Source organism: Ailuropoda melanoleuca, chromosome 11, assembly GCF_002007445.2.
Source record: "Ailuropoda melanoleuca isolate Jingjing chromosome 11, ASM200744v2, whole genome shotgun sequence".
NCBI classification, from domain to species: Eukaryota; Metazoa; Chordata; class Mammalia; order Carnivora; family Ursidae; genus Ailuropoda; species Ailuropoda melanoleuca.
Genome location: NC_048228.1, coordinates 110,067,458 through 110,087,976, shown reverse-complemented (window position 1 = coordinate 110,087,976; position 20,519 = coordinate 110,067,458). Strand labels below are relative to the sequence as shown.

General features: G+C 49.5%; 1 protein-coding gene across 1 annotated transcript; it reads right to left on the bottom strand.

The window, feature by feature from the left end:
* Positions 1-714: 714 nt before the first annotated feature.
* Positions 715-20,121, bottom strand: LOC100481613 (transmembrane emp24 domain-containing protein 11). The gene is made up of 5 exons (XM_034672245.1): positions 19,945-20,121; positions 8,502-8,602; positions 2,928-3,053; positions 2,104-2,250; positions 715-927 (listed from the first exon to the last, which is right to left on the bottom strand). Exons 1-5 carry the CDS (start codon positions 20,066-20,068, stop codon positions 778-780), a joined length of 648 nt encoding a protein of 215 aa, XP_034528136.1. The 5' UTR covers positions 20,069-20,121; the 3' UTR covers positions 715-777.
* Between the last annotated feature and the right edge of the window lie 398 nt (positions 20,122-20,519).

Here is a 20,519-nt window from a genome sequence, read left to right as displayed (position 1 = left end):
GTTTCACGGCAGCGCTCCTCGGATGGTGCCCCGCACCCTGCGTGGCTTGGGGAGCGGAGTTTCCATTCATATGCAGGTGGCCTGCTGAGGCCCAAGCGAGAACACCGGTTCAGAGAAACCTGGCCATTTGCTTGTGTGGACAAGGGTGCCCTTGCGCAGGGAAGTAGAAAAAGCAGAGGTTCAGGACGGCTACTTCCTAGGGGAGTGCAGTGGTGGGGAAAGGGTGTACTCCCTTTGTCCAGTGTCCTAGCCGTGAATATCATGTGACCACCGGGCCTTGAAATGGGCCTAGGCCAAACTGACCTGTGCTTTGAGTGTAACACCTGCTTGGGTTTCCAAAACTTCATATCAAAAAAGCAATGTAAACTGTCTCAATAACTTTGTACTGTTTCCATGTTAAAATGGTAATATTTTTGATGTTTTGGGTTAAGTATATATTACGGGTTAATTTTAATTAATAATTATGGGTAAATTTTACCCTTCTTAAGGAAACCTTTTTAATGTGGCAACCAGAAAACTTAAAACTTACATATGTAGCTTACATTTTATTTCTATGGGACAGTGCTGATCTAAACCAAGTTAAAATAAGAACTGGATGACACGCTTATTCTATCAGCTCAAAGGCTACATAGTTAAAGTAATATTTTATCAGTGTAACGTTAATTTCAATCTCTGATCATCTTTGAAATCATAAAAGCAGTACATGGTTATGAATGTATTTTGATTTATTAACTGAAAAATTACGCAAATTAGCAGGTAGTTGTTTGTCTTAACATTTTAAACGAGTTTCTTAGCTATAAAGAAGTCTTTAAGATATTTCATTTGGAAAATTCCAATTGAGATAAAGATTAATGTTTGTACAAAAGCCCACCATAAAACGTTGCTATTTGTATCTTCACTGATCATTCGAAAATCTTCTTCACGGTCCTAGGTGGAAGAGAAACAGGCAGGTTTAGTTTTTTTAAAGTATTTATTTATTTATTTAAAAGATTTTATTTACTTGAGCGAGCGAGAGAGCAGAGCGAGTGAGAGCACGATTGGGGGTGGAAGGGCAGAGGGAGAAGCAGACTCCCCACTGAGCAGGGAGCCCCATGTGGGGCTCGATCCCAGGACCCTGCGATCATGACCTGAGCCAAAGGCAGATGGTTAACCGACTGAGCCACCCAGGCGCCCCAGTTTCTTGAAGTACTTAACTGTGAATTTGAGGGGAAGGTGCTGTGTGCTTTGAAGATGTTTGATACATCCCAGTTAATATACCAAAGTGCAGTCTGGTCTTCTAACTCGGGTATGTTGTTAGCTAAAGACAAGGACTAGGGGCGCCTGGGTGGCTCAGTCAGTTGAGCATCTGCCTTCAGCTCAGGTCATGATCCCAGGGTTCTGGGATCGAGTCCTGCATCGGGCTCCCTGCTCAGCAGGGAACCTGTTTCTCACCCTGCTTGTGCTGTCTCTCTCTGACGAATAAATAAATAAGATCTTAAAAAAAAAGAAAGACAAGGATTAAGAGTTAACCTTAAATAAAACATATTTTTGTATTTTCATGTAAAATATCCGCTACTTGATCTGTTCTCTTGTACATTTTATTTCTCACCATCGAGCAGTGAACGTCAGCCAACAGTGATAGATCTTCAAACTCGGTGTCCTTCCTTTACTTCAAGCTGGCACTGTGCCAAGCACACCTGTCCTCTCATTTTCCGGGTAAGGAAACAAGTCTGGATTTGACCCCCTGTCTGACCAGAGTCCACAGGGCACAGTGACCCGGGAAACACACAGTGTCACAAGACTAAAACTGTGATCCAGAAAATGGGCGTACTGGGCCTCTTCATACATGTAGGGTGTGACTGGGAGCGTTTATTTATTCATTCCGTGAGGCCCACACCCCAAAGACAAATGAGCGGCAGTCCCCTTTCCTAGAGGAGCTCACAGGCTGGCAGATAACGAGAAGATAGTGAAAGACTGTTCTTTCCCTTCACACTGAGTGTCCCCCCGGTGCTAGCTCAGAGAACGACCCAGGAACAGCAGTTTATTCTTTCCGTGGTTTGGGGCTGTCTCTAGAACGGCGTTCCTGGCAGGAAGAGAGAAAATTAGCTGAAGAGGCAAACTGACCCTTTGGTAGTTTTGTTCTTTGACTATTTGCTCAATTTGTTCAATCAGATGCTCCAGCTTAAAGCTGACTTCATTAACTCTGTCCTTTGCTTGAGCAAGGGCTGCGTCAAGGTCACGTTGTCCAACTCGAATCTCTAAGTGGATGCGCTGTACGAACAGTAAACAGGAAGAAGCGTTCTTAGGACAGCTGCACTCTGTCCCCCGACTCCTGCCCTGCCCCTCACCACTCGGTCCTCAGGAGCAGGCCAAGCTTCCTCCCCCACCTCTTACCGCCCGTTACCCCAGCCAGACTCCACAGCCTTCCTAAGTAATAATCACGGCCCGACAGGGTACTTAGACCCTCCCGGACATCAGATTTACTATTAGGTAAATGCTTTTGGCACTGAAAGAATTTGATTACTTTTAGGAAAATCTTCTTTACATATGACTAAATTTCTGATCCTAAAGTACAGATTCTCTTCGTCTGCTCTCACCCCACTTATAAAATAACCAATCACCATCTGCCATGTAAGAGTTTTATTTATTGGAATTCCACTGTTAATTTACCCTCCAGCCTTTGCTTGTTTTCAGGCCTGAGTAATCACAGTTCTTTTAACCTTCCCTCACGGTTCTTGTTTTCCAAGGCCTTTAATCAACGCTGTGGCTGTCCTTTGAACCCCTTCCAAGCTCTCCAGCTCCCTCTTTGGTTGCTGCACTGAGATCTGGGCACAGGACTTTAATAAGTTCCCAGCCAGTCCAGGCGTAATGGTTCTGCATACCAACGTCATGCCTGAATAGTGCTGATGCCCTGTTCGTCAGCAAGGACATGGGAGGCGTGTACTCACCAGCTTACTCCCACCGAACGACACAAGCCTCGTAGAATTAGATTCCAAGCAAATGATGTGTTCGCCCGGTGAATGTGAAGTAAAATAGAACCTTCCTTGCGGGCCATATAACTTGGACAATAACACCTAGGATTGAGGATTTCCATAGTTTAGATCTCCCCTGTTTAGTAAAAATGTGCAGTTCCTAAAGCAGAAATGGTGAATAAAATGAAAACTGTGTATCTTTGTTGGTAAAAACGAAACACACACACACACACACACACACACACACACACACACACACCCAGAGGAAGCTATCCCTTATTTACTAGCAGATTGGCAAAGATTTAAATAGAAGCGTCCAGGGACAGTATTGAGAAATACTATCTCTGATCACTGATTTGGGAACGTAAGTTGAACCACCATTTGGAAAGCAGTGCAGCAATAGGCATTAAAAATTAAAGTGTATGTACCCATAGACTCTCTGGTTCTACCTACAGGAATTCATTCTATGGAAATGCACGAACAGACAATTATACGTAGAGTGATATTCATTGTGGTGTTTTTGTAATGGCAAAGTTGCATTCTTGAAATTAGTACCTTTCAGTAGGGGATTGATTAAATTTAGGCAAATCCAAATAAAGGAATGTTATGGGGCAAAAAAAGAGAGTATCATACCCATATCTGTTCTGTACTAAAGGTCTTCATGATATCCTGTGTTAGAGCGGTGTGTAAAGGATCCTGTTTTTTATTTTAAAAAACCACTTGTAAAAGTACACGTGTGCGTGTGTGTTTCTATAACCTAGAAGATTCTGAAGAACACACACCAAGATTTTAGCTGGTGTATTTGTTGGGCAACTTTGATTCTCTGTTTAGCTGATTTCTATACTGTTTGCCATTTTAAAAACAGATATAGGACTTCTGTCATCAAGGAGTTTGGAAGTTGCCACTCTGTCCTAACAAGTAAAAAGATGAACACAGTGAAAACCAATTCTTTTGTAGATCTGTCAGAGAATTGAGGCCACAGGGTAAACCACTGCCCCCCAGATTGGAGAGACAAGTAAATGCAAAGGTCCACAACTTAGCAGAGCAGAAACTCTGGGTACCAGTACGGGGTTCCTTGCACCTAGCACATGATGTCCAACTGTCAACAACAACATTTCAAGGAATACTAGATGGGAAAAAAAACAGTTGGAAGAGACACAGCGAGCATCCCACCTGGACTCAGACATGGCAGGGATATTGGAATGATCGGACCAGGAGTTCAGAAAAACTGATTACTGTGCTAAGGACTTTAACAGGAGGAGGCATCATGGAAGGACACACGGGCAATACAAGCAGAGAGATGGAAATTGTAAGAAAATTTTAAAATGCTGGAGATGAGAAACACTGTAACAGAAAGGAAGAATGCCTTTGACGGGCTGATTAGACTGGACATGGCTGAGGAAAGAATCTCCCCGTGTGGGGATATGGCAGTGGAAATTTCTAAAACCAAAAAGCAAAGAGTGAGAAGAAAATGGGACAGACGATCCTCGGACTGTGGGACGATTGTTAAAGGTGTCACATCGACAAAATGGCAACACCCAAAGGAGAAGAAAGAGGAAGTAATGTAAGAAATACATAGATTGATAATAACAGAGAATTTCCCCCAGTTAGTGTCAGACACCAACCATAGCCAGGAAGCTCAGAGAACACCAAACAGGATGAATGCCAAACCAAACCAAACCAAAAAGAGACCGTACACCTAGGCATAGCATATCTAAACTGCAGATGTCAATGATGAAAACACCTTGAAAGAAGCTGGGGGGGGGACACCTTAGCCATAGGGGAGCAGAGGTAAGAATTACACCTGACTTCCCTTCAGAAACCATGCAGGCAAGAGAGAAGAAACCCACCAAATTCTGTATCCTGCAAAATTCTCCTTCAACAGTGGAGGAGAGCTAAAGATTTTCTCAGACAAACTGAGGGACTTTGTCACTGATAGACTTAGCTTGCGAACTCTTAGTTTCTTCAGAGAGAAGGATAATGATACAGGTCAGAAAGTCAGATCTCCATAAAGAAAGGAAGCGCATCGGAGAAGAAGTGAAGGTAAAGTAAAAACTTACTTTTCTTAATCTAATAGATAATCGTTTGTTCAAATAATAGCAACAATGTATTTGATTGTAGTTTATGTCTAAGTGACATGGATGACATCATGACAAAGACAGGATGGAGGAATTCGGAATGCTGTGTCATTCTAAGTGCTTGCACTCACCGTGAAGAGGACCTGTTACTTGAAAGTGCACTTGTGTTAGTTGCAAATACACATTGCAAACTCTAGGGCAACTGTTTTTTTAAAAAGCTAGAATAGGGGCGCCTGGGTGGCACAGCGGTTGAGCGTCTGCCTTCGGCTCAGGGCGTGATCCCGGCGTTATGGGATCGAGCCCCCACATCAGGCTCCTCCACTAGGAGCCTGCTTCTTCCTCTCCCACTCCCTCTGCTTGTGTTCCCTCTCTCGCTGGCTGTCTCTATCTCTGTCGAATGAATAAATAAATAAAATCTTAAAAAAAAATAAAATAAAAAGCTAGAATAGAATTGATAGAAAGGAGATAAATGGAATCACCTAAAATACTCAATTAGAATCACAAAAGATAAAAAGTGGAAGACAAAGATAGGAGCAAAGAACAAGGGCAGCGAATGGGAAATGGGAACAAACGTGTGGTATTTACCCAGTGATATCGCTAATCACTTTGCCTGTGACCCTGAACGTGCCGGGTCTCCTTGGATCTCGGAAGCTACGCAGGGTCAGGCCTCTGAGTACTTGGATTGGAGAGCAATGATCACTTTGAATGTCAGTGGCCTACTTGTGCCAAGTAAGAGAGTGTCAGAGTGGATCAAAAAACAAACTGTGTTGGGGCGCCTGGGTGGCACAGCGGTTGAGCGTCTGCCTTCAGCTCAGGGCATGATCCCGGCGTAATGGGACCGAGCCCCACATCAGGCTCCTCCGCTGGGAGCCTGCTTCTTCCTCTCCCACTCCCCCTGCTTGTGTTCCCTCTCTCGCTGGCTGTCTCTATCTCTGTCGAAAAAATAAAATCTTAAAAAAACAACAACAACAACAAACTGTGTTGTCTATAAGAAACGCACTTTAAATATAAGGACACACGTAGATTAAAAATTCAGGGATGGAGAACGACGTATGTGCTAACTTTAACCTTACAAAAATGCCGGGGTGCTTGTATTAACCTGCGACAGAGTAGACTTCAGATCAAGGAAGATTATCAGGGATAATTACATAATGGAGCATTACATAAACACAAGGAGGTCAATTATCCAAGGAGACAAAACAATCCTTGATGGGTAAGCACCTAACCACCGAGCAAAACGTAGGAGGCAAAAACTGACAGGACTGCAGGAGGAGAAGGAGAGCCTGCCGTTGGAGTCGAAGACCCTGACATGCCTCTGTCAGGAGCGGGCAGATCCAGCAGCAGGTCAGCAAGAACCTGGTGGATCAGCAGCACGTCAGTCGGCTGCAGCTGCCGCAGAGCACAGCCTGCGTCATCCAGCAACGGGCAGGGTCCACACATTCTCAGGCTCACCCAGAGCACTCACCGAGACGGGCCACGTTCTGGCCACGAAACACACCACGACACATTCAAAACAGCAGAAACCATCAACTACTCAATAAATAATGTAACAGAAACCACACGACAGTCTGCTCTCAGAACACAATGGAGTTAATGCAGAAGTCAGTAACAAACAGCTTCGTTGATAACGAAGTTCCCAAAATATGTCGAGATTAAGCACATCTCTAAATAACACACGGGTCGAGGAAGAAATCCTAAGAGAAATTCAAACACGTTTTGAACGAGGAGAGAATTGTGGACGGACCGTGAGATGGGCGGCACCGGAGCCTGTCTTCCCACTAGGCCACATGACACCTTAGAATCTGTCCGATGGAACTACCGTGGAACTCTGGGGTCTACGAGAGGCTTGTAACGTCCAGGGGAAGCCGTACGGGGTAAACTGTGGTCAGTTTTGGTCAGTGTCAGCTCTGAGCACAGTAGCCGCTACCCGTCCTCATCCCTACCCCAGCCACGGGGCAGGCCACTGTGCCCGGGTTGCTGGACAGCCCGCACGCCCACAGCGTGTGGAAGCCAGGGCGGGCAAAAAGGACCCCGTCCTCCAAATATCAACGATCTTCATAGCTTCATAGCATACGAGGGACCCTCAGTACAGATATCAGCAGACTTGGGGAGCCTGGGGGGCTCCGTCAGTTAAGCATCTGACTCTTGATCTCAGCTCAGGTCTTGATCTCACCGTCATGAGTTCAAACCCCATGTTGGGCTCCATGCTGGGCATGGAGCCTACTTAAAAAAAAAAAAATAATAACAGCAGACTTTTGATGAGAAACTTGGGAGGCCAGAGGGCAGTGGGTTGATACACTCAAAGTGCTAAAAGAAAAAAAGGCCAAAAAGCACATGAAAAGATGCTCATCATGACTACTCATTTGGGAAATAACGGGGTACACAACGCCTGTTTGTACCGTAAGTATTTGCTGTTACGGTCTGCCCCTCCTTCCCTACCAGCCACGTCATCCCCGGGGGCTGTCAATCATGCGCCATAGGAATGGACAGATGGTCGAGGTGGGCAACTTGGAGTACTCCATGCCCCCAGACACACCGACCCAAGTAAAACGTCAGAGGCCGTGGCGGTGCCGATAAGGACCTTAAAAGGGATCTCGTAAGAAACTTTGAAACTAGGGCTGTTTCTTGTTCTTCAAAACGGGAGAGCTTCTTGAAAATCAGGCCTGTGGGGTGAGAATTTTGTCTCTCCTCGGTCAAGAAGAGGGTGGGTATATATTAAGACCGTGATCAGTATTTGTTGGATGCTGAATGAATTAACATATTTTCCTCCCTTGTACAAGGGGGTATTGTTCCAGGCAATTATATTTTTGAAGAACGAACCTTCTCTGTCTTAAAAATACTGACTGGGATGTTCTGTGATGGTTTTTAGTTCAACTAAAATTTGGATTCAGGGGCGCCTGGGTGGCTCAGTCGTTAAGCGTCTGCCTTCGGCTCAGGTCATGATGCGTTTACATCCATTGTACAGATGAGAAAACTGAGGATTGGAGAGTCAACTCCCTGCTGAAGACTCAGTCTACACTTTAACTTGGCTCTGACTCCAACATTCACATTGTCTCCACTGGACCCTGGTGCCTCTGCTACCCCTGCTGACCCCCAAGTGAGCAGCAGGCCTGGGAGACCAAACAGACCCAGAGGCTGCCAGGGAGAAGGGGGAGCCCGCCAACCTGGCCCGCATGCTCGGGTGAGGCTGCGGCCCCGCAGGACCAGCACGTCTCAGGGTGCTGAGTAGGAGGCCTATTACTCTCATTGTTCTAAAATATTTTATGTTAAATTCTCCGTTCTTGAGCTAGACGGCAGGCGCCCTCCACGTCTCTGTGTCGTCCCTTTCTTCAGGACTAGACACATTAGAAATCGTCAATTCTGGTTAATGAGTGCTATGCAGAGGTTTTTCTCAAAGTTTGTGGGGATACATGACATATGAATTTTTAGCAAATGAAAAATTCCAGTAACAACACATGAAAGAATGTTTTACCTCATCGTTGTAAGTTGTAACAGTCACAAACATTCCCAAGCCAGGAGCAGATTCAAGGAAATCTTGTCTGCGTATGTCCCATTGCTGTATCTTGAAACTCCCTGTTTCAAAAACATAAGACATTTATTATAAAGTAAGTGTAGGAAATAGTTGCATATGATTACTGATAAATGACTTTATTTAATTCAGATTATCCAAATCACAAACTGCTTTAGCCTGGGGATGAGGTCACATAGCTGAGTGGGAAGACCCCGGGATAAAGAGGAAGGTGTGGGCTCTTGCTTCCACGGGACTGCCCCACTCTGGACCCCACTCCCTTGGAAAATGGGGACACTATGTGTCCCTCCTCAGTCTCAGAGTTTCGAGGACTCCTGAAAAAAATGAGAAGCCTGTGAAAGCTTTCTATCTAAAAAAGCTTTCTATCTAAAACTTTGTGTGGGTCCCACTTCCCCATGTCCCCAGCACTGTCTTTGGTTTCTTGCTCCCGTAGCTCACCCAGCACCCTTCCTTCCTGAGGCAAGGTGTGTCCTGTCGAGTGCTTCCTATCCCCCGGCCTCGGCCTCGCCCTCAGAGGCTCCTGCTGAGGTCTGCGTGCCTGAAAGAGCCTCCCACTTCCCCCTTTCAGTACACGAGAGCGTCCTATGGATTAACTTGCCCCTTGAGCCCTTGCAAGGTACAATGGTAATGAAAAAAGTTCATGTTTACCGAAAGCCATTGAAAAATAGCTCACAGGACCTTGTGCGTGCCAGGTACTGTGCTGAGCACCTAACAAGTCATCCCATTAATTCTCAAAATGGGCTCCAAGGAGGTATTTTTATTCCTCCAAGTTGATCAGTATATAATGAGCTTCTTCCACGGCGATAGCACTGTTCTAAGAGCTGAGGACAGAAGTGAACAAAATGGGTACTATCTTTGTTTCCAGGGAGCTTTCATACAGACAGCAAGAAAATAAGTATATAATGTGGGAGATGTTAAGAATGCTGTGAGAGAAAGCAAGTAAAAGGGATAGGGGGCTTTGACGATTACATGGGGACGTCAGGGAATGCTTCTCCCAAGTTTGAGCAAAGACTCAAAGGAATAGGGGAGGAAAATATGTATATATTTTATACTAAGTATAGTTATAAATATGTTTAACTTATGTCTCAACAACACATTCAGTGCTAACGATTTGCCAAGCATTCTAAGGAGTTATACACATAGTCTGAATTTTCGAGAGAACACTATATGTAAGTGATACTATGTATATTTTTTAAAGAGTTATTTATTTATTTTAGAGGGGCGGGCAGGGAGAGACAATTCCAAGTGGACTCTGCACTGAGCGCGCAGCCCCATGTGTGGCTCAATCCCACAACCCAAGATCATGACCTGAGCCAAAACCCAGAGTCCAACGTCCAACCCACGGCACCACCGAGGCGCCCCGGTGATACTATTTTTATGACAATTTTACATATGATGAAACGAAAACATAGAAAAAGTAATTTGCGTAAGGTCACACACTAGCAAGCGGCAGAGTCGAGATTCCAGCCCAGGCAGTGAGCGCCTTTCCCCTTTCTACCACATAATGCTGGCTCCTCCTGGGGAGAGATGGTCCCAGGCGGGGGTGTACGCAGATGGCCTGGGGGTAGGAGCAGGCTTGGGGAACAGCGGAGTGGCGGGAAAGAATGGTAGGAGATGTGGTGGGGGCGCCGCGGGGCCCTGGGGGCGGAGGGCCTGCACCTTGTGTCAGGATCTGGGGAAGCAGCTGGTTGGAGGAGTGAGATGAAGTGGCTTTCACTTGGAAATATTAGTTGTGTGCGGGGAAGAGTGAAGGATCAAGAATGAGTCAGCGAGTCTGGGTGACTCGGACCAGTGCGAGTGGTGAGGGTTGTAAGAAGTGTTGAATTCTGCGTTGTTGTCCCGATTTTACAGGTTGGAAGGTGAATCCCAGGGAGGGTCACGTAGGGCAGCGTACAGCTGTGGCCTTAGAGTTAGCGTCGCCGTGTCTGATTCCAGAACCACGGGCGCAGGGCCACGCGCTCCCCGGAAGACGCGGACACGAGTCCCGGGCAGGGGCCTGAGACACGCACGTCACTTGGGTGCCGACTGTAGGGAGCAGCACCTGCCGAGTGCGGCACTCGGCGAGGGGGCACCTGCAGACCCATTTCCTGGGGGGAGGACCTGCAAGGATCTCCCAAGCCCTGCCTGCACTTGGTCGAAGAGCACGGCGCTGTGTCCCTCCCGTTTCTAAACTGTGTGAATGTATATTCTGTGCTGTGCGAAGGGCCCATCCCGAAAAGTATCAGCAATGGTTCTAGGAAAGATGGAGTAGGTCCACCCCACCGCCTCCGCCCGCTAATGACCACTGAAGACCTCGGGAAGCACGTACAGAGCAACACTCAGTAGACCCTGAAAGGTGGGAAAGGAGCCTGGTTGAGAACCTGGAGCCTAAAGCAGGGCTCAGCCGCCATGCCAGGCGCTTCCCGCTGCGGCCCGGCCTGGGTGCTGGGGGCGCTCCGCGGACCGCGTGGAAGGACAGGGAGGGAAGGAGGGGGAGCCGATGGGAAGAGAACACCTGCTCCGAAAAACCTGCCTCCTCTGGCCAAAGACCCGGACTCGGGGGTCTGGCAGGACGTGGCCCCTCGGAGGACCAGCGCCCTCCCTGCCTCCCTCCCGGCACTGCTGGATGGTCAGCAGGGGCAGCACCCCTGCACCCTAGACAGCGCAGGGCGGCTGCTGGAGGGGAGCGGGGGACAGGGACCCCTCCCGCTGCTCCGAAGCCCAGATCGCCTCTGAGCCCCTCATTGGCTGGGCTGTGGTGATCTCTCATTGGCTGAGCTGTGACTGTCTTTCATTGGCTGGGCCGTGACTGTCTCTCATTGGCTGGGCTGTGACAGTTTCTCGTTGGCTGGGCTATGGCAGTCTCTCATTGGCTGGGCCTGACTGTCTCTCATTGGCTGGACTGTGATGATCTCTCATTGGCTGAGCTGTGATTGTCTCTCATTGGCTGGACTGTTGCTGGGAGAGGAGGAAACCTTCCTTCCTCCCGCTGGAATAGGAAAGTGGTCGCTATGGCAGCGTCCGAGTGCAAGGTGCATCTCTTCCTGTTGGGTCTGCCGCTGACCGGGAGGGTAGGGTGGGAGGCCCCCTCCCCCGCCCCCTGCCCATGCCTGCCTCCAGACTCCATTCCAAAGGACAAAAAATATATAAATGGAGAGTGGAGAGAAACCACCCATCACTGATAGGGAAACAACAGTTTCAATGACAGCATATTTCTCATCAAAAACTTGGAGGCGAGAAGAAACTGGCACATGTTGACAAAAGAATTGTCAAACAACACTATCCACGTAAAGTATCCTTCAGAATGAAGGCAAAATATTCTTAGGTCAAGAAAAACCAAAAGAATTTTTCCCCAGAACACCTGCTTAAAGCAATTGCTAAAGGATGTTCTTCAAAGAAAACGATAAGGAAATTTAGAACACCAGGAATGAAGAGAAAATAATGGAAAGAGTAACTAGGGAAACAACAACAGAGCACTCTCTGTTCTTAAAATTGTTTGACAGCTGAAAGCAAACAATATATATAGTATTGCCTGATGTGGTTCTCAAAGCCTGTAGAGGTTACACTGAACACAGCTGTGTTACAAAGGGTGGGGAGTGCAGAGGCACGTGGTCATAAGGCTTCTACATTCCTCTTGAAACGACAAACCATGGATCCTTGTAGACTGTGATAAGTATGCCCTTTGTAATCCCTACAGCAACCACTAATAATAACTGTACAAAGATATATAGTGAAAAATACTGTAGATAAAGCAAAAATGGGGTATTACAAAACATTCACGTGACCCACAGAAGCTAGGAAATGGAAAACAGGGACAAAAAGCAGAGGGAGCAAAAAGAAAAAACCAGTAAAATAGCAGACCTAAATCCTGACAAAATACATTACATGCAATAATTACATTACATGTAAATGGTCTAAACAGAGATTAGACAAAGATTGTCAGAATGGATTTTTTTTTTAAATGACCCGACTACTATGTAGTGTACAAGAAAGTCACTTTGGATATAATGCTACATAGGTAGGTTAAAAGTAAAATGAATAAAAAAGGTATACCATTCAGATGTTAATAAAAGAAAGCTTGAATGGCCCTATAAGTATCAGATAAAGTAGACTTCAGAGCAATGAAAATTACCAAGGACAAAGAGGGACATTACATAATGATAAAGGGGTCCTTTCACTCAGAAGACAACCATCCTAAAGGCATAAACAGTTTGAAAACACATAAAGTAAAACAATGAGGAGAAGTAGACAAGTGCACAACTGTGCTTGGGACTGCCAGCCAGCAGGTCGAAGGGCTGAGCACCACCAACCAGCAGGACTTACCTGGCATCACAGAGCATGGCCCCCGACAAGAGCAGAATATGCATTTCCTTTCAAGTATTTAAGGGAATATTCACCAATCTGAACAAGAAAGCCCCAAACTTGATCAGGCACCTTTGCTGAAGCAGCTGAATGTTTCTGGAAGGAGCACAAGGCCAGGCTGATGGATCACCTGGAAATCTCTCTTTCTGGTGTTTCCCATTCTGTGAAACATGCCAGTCTTCCTCCTGGGCCACCTCCAGCACCCTCCCCCTGCCTCTCAATGGGAATGGTCAGTGTCTTTGCACCGCCAAGTACCCTAACGTCCCTGCAACTCTCCCTTGCTGCCCTGCCCCTAGCTGGAGTGGTAGGGGTGTCCCTCGCATTTCTCTGGGACTTTGTTCTTGTTGCTATTCCCACATTTGCCCGTACTGGGCTGCTCCTGTTGGCATGCCAATGTTCAAGCAGTGGGGCAGTCCCCTTGTCTGCACTCCACAGTGCTAGAGCTCAGGGATACTGTAGGCCTCTCTTGTGGGCCTCTTGGGCCTGACGAGAAGCTGGGGGCAGTGTCTGGCACTAGGATAGGAGCTCAATAAGGTTTTGTGAATGAGTGAGTGTCCCACGGTACATGTTCAATGGATGTTTTGAGTGAATGGGTGCCAGTTGGGCCCATTGTTAAACGCCAGTGTTCCTGGCGTAGTGCCTTGAGTTTCCAGAATGAGTGAGAGTGGTTTCTGCTTGCTTTGCCACTTTCTGCTGGCCCTGAGCGTGTCCCCCCTGCAGCCCCCGCGGCCCCCGCAGCGAGAGGGAGGGAAGGCGGGAGGTGTCCTGCCCCTGGGCTGCCACCAGATGGCAGTAGAGAAGCACTGCTCACCGGGAGTCGCCGAGGGAGCGTTCACCGCGGTGGACTGAGCACCTTTGCAGAGGGGGACAGGCTGCCCTGTCGTGCTTCTCACCGCACGCCCTGCAGAGAGTGGTAGGGTGTCCGCTAGGAGCAGGAACACTTGGGCAACTGCCCTACTCTGAGCTTCACTGTCCGCTTGGATAAAGCCGGGATAATAATGGTCTATCTCTTAGCGTATGAAGTACGTGTTTAATGCAGAACTTAGCATGTCGTAAGCACGTGTAGACACTTGATCAAGTATTTCTGACCTTCTTATTGGGCTTTTAATACGCAGTGCCTTCCCTCAGCTCCCACGGAACCCTACAACCCTATAATGTCAGGGGAATGGTCCCCACTTTTACCAGCGAGGAGCCTGAGGCTGGAGGCACTAAATGGCTTATCGGAAACCACCCAGATAATAAAAGGCCAAGCCAGGGTTAAAACTCAGCTTGATTTCCACATCGAGGGTCTTGGCCCCCTCCCCACTCACCCCACGGCCTTGGACTCTGTGTGTGTGTGTGTGTGTGTGTGTGTGTGTGTGTGTGTGCCTGTGTCTGTGTGTCTGTGTGTTTTAAAGCCCAGGTGTAGTTCGTGCAGAACTTCTGGGCTGACCTGGCTTCCCAGGCACCCTTCACGGCTGTTCCTCTCAGTGAGCACTGGTCGGGAGCCGCTGGGTGCCAGGCAGGCTGCATGCACATGCCGCTCCCGGTCTCCCGCGGACCCCAAGCACACCCTGTTCAGGCACTCAGCCCTGACCTGTGACCTCTGATGTGGTTGTGCCTTCTGCCCCAGACTCTGAGTCCATGGGGCTGGGACCAGGGGCCATTGGGTTGGTTTCAGACAAGTAAAATGCATTCATTGTAGGAATTTTAGGAAATAAAAATCCCCCCAGAAGTTTCTGGCATTCAGGATTATCCTTCCAGTCTTTTCCCCATAGACACATATTACCTATTTTACAGAAAGTGAAATCATATTGTATATAAAATCTGTAAGCTGACTTTCCACCCGGCTGTGTGTGGCCATCTTCCTATGTACGTAAATGCTCTTCTGTAACAGGAAGTCAAGTGTACTCAGAGCCCTGGAGACAGATCCAGTGTCGTCTGTCCAGTGCCGAGCACGGAGCTCGGCAGTCAGCCTTGGACGCATGAGCGAAGGCATGAGGACATGTGGGAAGCCCTGCATGGGGGTGGTTAAAAGCCAAATCGTTTCATTGACCCCCAGTGCGACCGGGCATAGAGAGCGACTGCCCTCAGGAGTGGTTATGAACATAGAGCGAAATGTTCTAGAGCGCTCCAGGGGAACGCTCCTGGGGACCCTTGTTTCCCTGCTGACCTGTGAACCGTTTGGGGATTCCACGTCGAGGGAGTGCGGTGAGGTGAGGTGTGGCTGGCAGGAGGTGCCCACACACATCCCGTGTCCCGCGCTCATCACAGAGCGTGGCTAGACCTGGTGGAAATTTTGTCAGCATCCCAAATGCTCCCCACCTGACCGCCAAGGGTAACCAGCCCTCTGACTTGTGAGGACAGGTGGGCTGTGTGTGTGCACGCGTGTGCGGGGGCTGTGTGTGCTGTCCCTGGCGTGCAGACCACGCATTAGCCGCGGCCCAGCAGCCCGCTGTTTGGAGACGTGACTATTCCACGTTTGTCTGTGGATGGGCACCTGAGCTGCACCCAGTTTCTGGCCATTACCAGTCGTGCCGCCGTGAGGATTTTGAGGCACATGAACACACGTATGCGTCTCTGTCGGGAATTCCCTGTGCTCACCTGGACCCCAGGTAAACCGTTACTAGTGGTGAAATCCCTGGCCCGCTGAGCGAGGGCTCTGCACCTGCCTCCACGCTTGGGCGTTTCGGCATTTGGCGGGGTGGCGGCATCTCCTTGGGCTTTGCTCCACGCTCTCCCATAGAGCAGCCGAGCTGCATGTCTTTCCATCCCCTTCCTGGCTATTTCGGTCTCTCCCTTACGAAGTGGCTCTTGGTCTTCGCCCGTCTTTCTGTCCCATGAGCGCAAGCTCGCCATCCATGCTGGCTTGAGGCTTTCAGTGTGAGGGCCGTGGACATGGTTACCTGTGTATTTATTCTTGGGTACCTGTCATGTTGTCACTAAGGAGACACGATCGGAAGCGCAGACATGTCTCCCAAACTGGAGTCGTTGGAAACTGTGGGTGTTTACAAAGGGCTTGTGGCAAGCTGTCAAGTGAAGTTGGTAACACTCTGGGGGCAGACGTGCTTTTCCTCGACCAGGAGAAAAAGCCGCCACGATCCGTGTGCACGCAGCCATGGGGACCCCGCTGCCACTCTCTGGCCCCTTCGCACCCCTTCTCCAGCTGTTTGCGTGCACCGGGCTGCAGCTGCTTTGCTGCGACCTGTGAGCTCGGAGGGTGCCGTGTGCAGGGGAGCCAGGCTCGCGCACAGGGAGCCAGAAGGGTTTGCGAGCCTTAGAGACCCCTGCCCTGCCCGGTGGGTGGTGTGGGAGGACCCTGTTGGCAGGTGGGACACACTATGGGGGACATCTTATCCATTCTTTTAATGTTCTAAAAATCGTGGTAAAAGACGTAACAGAATTTAACATTTTAACCACTTTTGAGGTGCACAGCCAGTAGAAACCCTGTTCACACTGGGGCACCACCATCCCCACGGTTGCTCTCCAGGCGTTTCCCTCTCTGAGCGGGAACTCTGTCCCTGTTTGAGCGGCGCCCCTCCCTTGCACCTGGTCTCCTCGGCTCTACGTTTGGCTTTCTGAATCTAGCTCCCCTTGGGGGCCTCACACACACGGAGCCGCGTGGGGCCGGTCCTTCCGTGGCCGTGGCTGGCGTGGTTCACTTGGCCTGATGTCTCTCCGTTCATCCCCCTTGTGGCAAGTGTCGGAATTTCATTGTTACGTGTTTCATTCCCTCTTGGGACTAACATTGCATAGTGCGGATTCCGTCCATCTAGCCTTTTACAAACACCAACAGCCTTGTTTGAAAAACGTCTCCAAGGACCAACAAGCAAGTGGTTTAAAACTCATCAGGACAGCTGCCCCCCGCCAGAGTTACCTCCCTCTTCTCTTCTCTCCCAGAAAGGCTGCACTCCCTTTTCCCACTGATGGCAACCTAGAATTTAATATCAAAGAACATTACTAAGAAGAACTAAGAAAAACAGTGTAAAAAACCGGGGTATATTTTACTTGGAAGTTTCTAAGCAAACTTATGGGACTGGGATTTGTTTGCAGTGCCCAGGACTTGGCGGTACACAGACGCCCGGGTCCTCTTTCGTCATCCTCCCAGCTTCCTTGAGGGGGACGCGGGCCTCCTCTCTGTGTCCCAGGCAGTGTCCTTCCTTTTGGGCCGGAGGGCGGGGTGGTGGCTGAGCCAGAGTCGGGGCCAGACCTGCTGTGGGAGTTCAGAACCGAGCCTGGGCGGCCTCGCTGATAAGGCTGCAGACAGAGCGCCAGAGGGTGGGAACTGAGGCTGGTGAACACCTGCGTCTGGCCACGGGCCCGGGCAGGTGTGAGCTCCAGGTTGCCGATAAGGAAGCAGAGCGCAAGTCGCAAGCTATTGGGCAATGAAGGCGGCTGCAGAGCCTCGTTGACACGGAAGCCCAGCGGTTCTTTGGTGGCGCTCGGAGCTGCCCCCCCCCCCGGGGCAGCGGACGGCCGATGCCTCAGAGCCGTTGCTCTGTCGGTTTGTAGCCCCAGCTGAGCAAAAGCGCACGTCTAGGAACATGTGGACCACTGGCTCTGAGGCCATGTCTGCCAAGCTTCCTAGATGCGTGCGTCTCGTGGGATTCCGTGGTGCCTCAGAGGCGTGTGCCCTCCTGGAGCAGGGATCTCAGACAGGCTCTCAGAGCCACACAGCTCCGCAGGAGGACTGAAATCTGTGTGTCACTGTACTGGGGATCTAGATAGAGGCGTATTCGGGATTGGCACGTGCGTTTACAACCACGCACGCCCTGGGTAGAAGTCAGGGGTTTCGCGGACGGTGGAGGCAGCGCGTGCAAACCAGAGTCGTTTCCCGCTGCGGCGGGTGAACGAGCCGAGGTCCTGTAGGGGCAGGGGCTGGTGAGCGAGAAAGCACAGAGCCCACGTGCGGTGACCTGTCTTCCCAAGAGGGGTTTTCAAAGGGAGCGTCTAAGAACCGTGTCCTGCGGCATGCTCGTCCACGACTGGCGCATCCGCGGGGCGGGCTGACGACTAAAGACAGTCATAGTCTAAGGAAAAGTAACGACAAGAACAGAGACTTAGTTGATGGTTTGTCACGCGCAAATGCTCAAAATTCTTTTAGAAGAAACTCGAAAGAGTCAGGCCGGAAGCAGCTGCAGACAGACCATCTTCCTGTCATTAATCCCGACGCCTCCTTGTGTGGCTTTTACCCCAGCGGCACTTCTGTCGTCAAGTCTGCTCTCACGCACTTTCTTTGGGTTCATATCTACATGTCTGTCTCTCTCCTTCCCTTTCCTTTCAACCTTCCCTTATGTGGGAAGGGCTTCATCTGGGGGGTGTCGGGGGCTCATTCGGTCAAGAGTCTGACGAGGCATAGAAGAGGCTCCTGCCTGAGGCCACGGGGCCGGCCAGCACGAGAGCTGTCCTCCACGTCGCTGCAGAACACCACCGGCCGCCCGGCCGTCCCGCCTCAGGCCCCTCCGGTGGGTCAGGTGATTGCCAGGCTCACCGCCACGGGTGTGTCCCGGGACGCGTCCATCCAGCTGGTGGGCCAAGGCAGCAGGAAGGGTGGGCGGGCGACTCCCGTCCCTTTAGGCTGAGATTCACGGGGCCGCTGGAAAATGGCTGGCGGCCACGGAGCTACAACCCCAAGAGTCGCACGTCTCCTGGGATGAGAGAGCTGGGGTCGGGGGGCGTGAGCAAACACTTGGAGAATGTTCTGGGTGTCTGGCTGCATTCGAAGAGCTTTGCGGATGTTAATTCCATCATCATCACGACAAGAAGAAACAGGTGTCATGACTCTTTTTATCCCATTTGACAAATGAAGCAAAGAGGTTCAGTAGCTTGCCCCAGGGCACACAGTTCTCAGGCGACCCTGCTCACGCCACACAGCCCCAAATGTTACTTCTTCCCGCGGCAGTCACAGCAGCCCTGGGGGCCCCACACCACCCGGCTCTCCTCCGCCAGGGCCTTCGGCCCATTCTGCTGCTCCCCAGCCCGGTCTCACACTGCCGGCTCTGTCTTTGGCGCCACGATTCTCTGTATGTGTCTGACGTTCTGCAGGATGGGTTAATAACCTTTGCCATAAAACACCCAAACGTAATGGCCAAGACAAAGGGAGAGGGGAATTTGGCACTAGTCAATGTAAGATAGAATTGGACGTAAAAATACGCGATTGGCTTCTATGGGGAGCAATACTAGATTTAGATTCTGTTTTTTCCTCTTTTGCATTAAATCAAGAAATTTGGTGTTAATGGGACTTGAATGTTAAATGGACTGTATTTGCCATACAATTCTGAAACCCATGGGCACTTGGTTCTTTCTCAGGAGGCCAGTTAAGTTAAGCCATATGGAGACATGCTCGGTGGCAGCGTGGGAAACGTGCAGATAGCGGGGTTCACGGGCACTTTGCTTGGAAAGGAGTCTCAGATCCGCACGCAGGCTCACCCCCAGCGCCACTCGCCGTCGGGCAGGCTGTGGGGCTGCAGGAGCTGAGGCTCGGAGACACTCTAACGTCTGCTGTTTTGCGCTGTTGCACTGGACCAGGCCGGAGACATCCCTTGTCTTTTGAGAATTCTACCATAATCAGCGTGATTTTTTTTTTAAGATTTTATTTATTTATTCAACAGAGATAGACACAGCCAGCGAGAGAGGGAACACAAGCAGGGGGAGTGGGAGAGGAAGAAGCAGGCTCATAGCAGAAGAGCCTGATGTGGGGCTCGATCCCAGAACACTGGGATCATGCCCTGAGCTGAAGGCAGACGCTTAACCGCTGTGCCACCCAGGTGCCCCCATAATCGGCGTGATTAATGGTATCAGAAATTCTTTTACTTAAAGCCGACAACCAGAAAAACAAATCAGGCTTGGATTCTGGGGTGTTGTATCCTTGTTTCCCGGTTTATGAATTAATCCAATTCACTCCCAAGGCTATTTTCATGTTAGGTTTGCATAACTTGAAAAACTCTCTCTAGAGGAAACCAACAGCCTGAAACTCACCACCAAGTAACAGATGCACCAAGAAGTTATCATCGTACCGTAAAATGACATATTGGGTTCCACATTCAACAGGACACATCGGACGTACCTGTTATCAGTGTGTCGCTTGGAATGTCTTCTATTATGCATTTCTCCTCTCGTTCCCCGACATGGAAATAAAAAGCAGTTGAAAGTGAAAAATAAAAACTTAACACAAATGTTAACGTCTGCATTTCGGCTGCTGTAGCTACTCCTAGCAGCACTTTCCTTGAAATGGATCAGTTACAAGTGATATAGCCCATTGAGGGCTTGTAGTTCATTGGATAATTCTGTAAATTGATTTTTGTGAGAAGGGACATATGGCAGCCACACATGGGCAGGTGACTGCAGCAAATCCCAGGGAACAAGATAAAAAGGTGGCTGAACCTTGGGGCCTTTCCCGGCAGGGTGACGTCCAAGTTCCTTCTGATCTCTTATTTTCTAAGGATTTTGAAGTGTTATAATGGAATGAAAGACAGTGCAGGGCCAAGGGCCAAGCACTGGAGAAACCCTGAAGGTGCCCAGCCCCGCAGATGCCTAGCACCAGTCCATGCTGTGCCATCCCGACCAAACCAAGATGGCCATTCTGCAGTGTTCCCACTGTTTGGCAGGAGGTGAGGGAGAGGAAGTGAGCGTTGGGCCGGG

Coding starts and splice junctions, on each gene's coding strand:
- LOC100481613 (XM_034672245.1), bottom strand. CDS start 20,068: ATGCAGACGTTAACATTTGTGTTAAGTTTTTATTTTTCACTTTCAACT. Junction 8,603..19,944: donor AAGCGACACACTGATAACAG/GTACGTCCGATG, acceptor TTTTTGAAACAG/GGAGTTTCAAGATACAGCAA. Junction 928..2,103: donor AAGAACAAAACTACCAAAGG/GTCAGTTTGCCT, acceptor TCTTCCACCTAG/GACCGTGAAGAAGATTTTCG.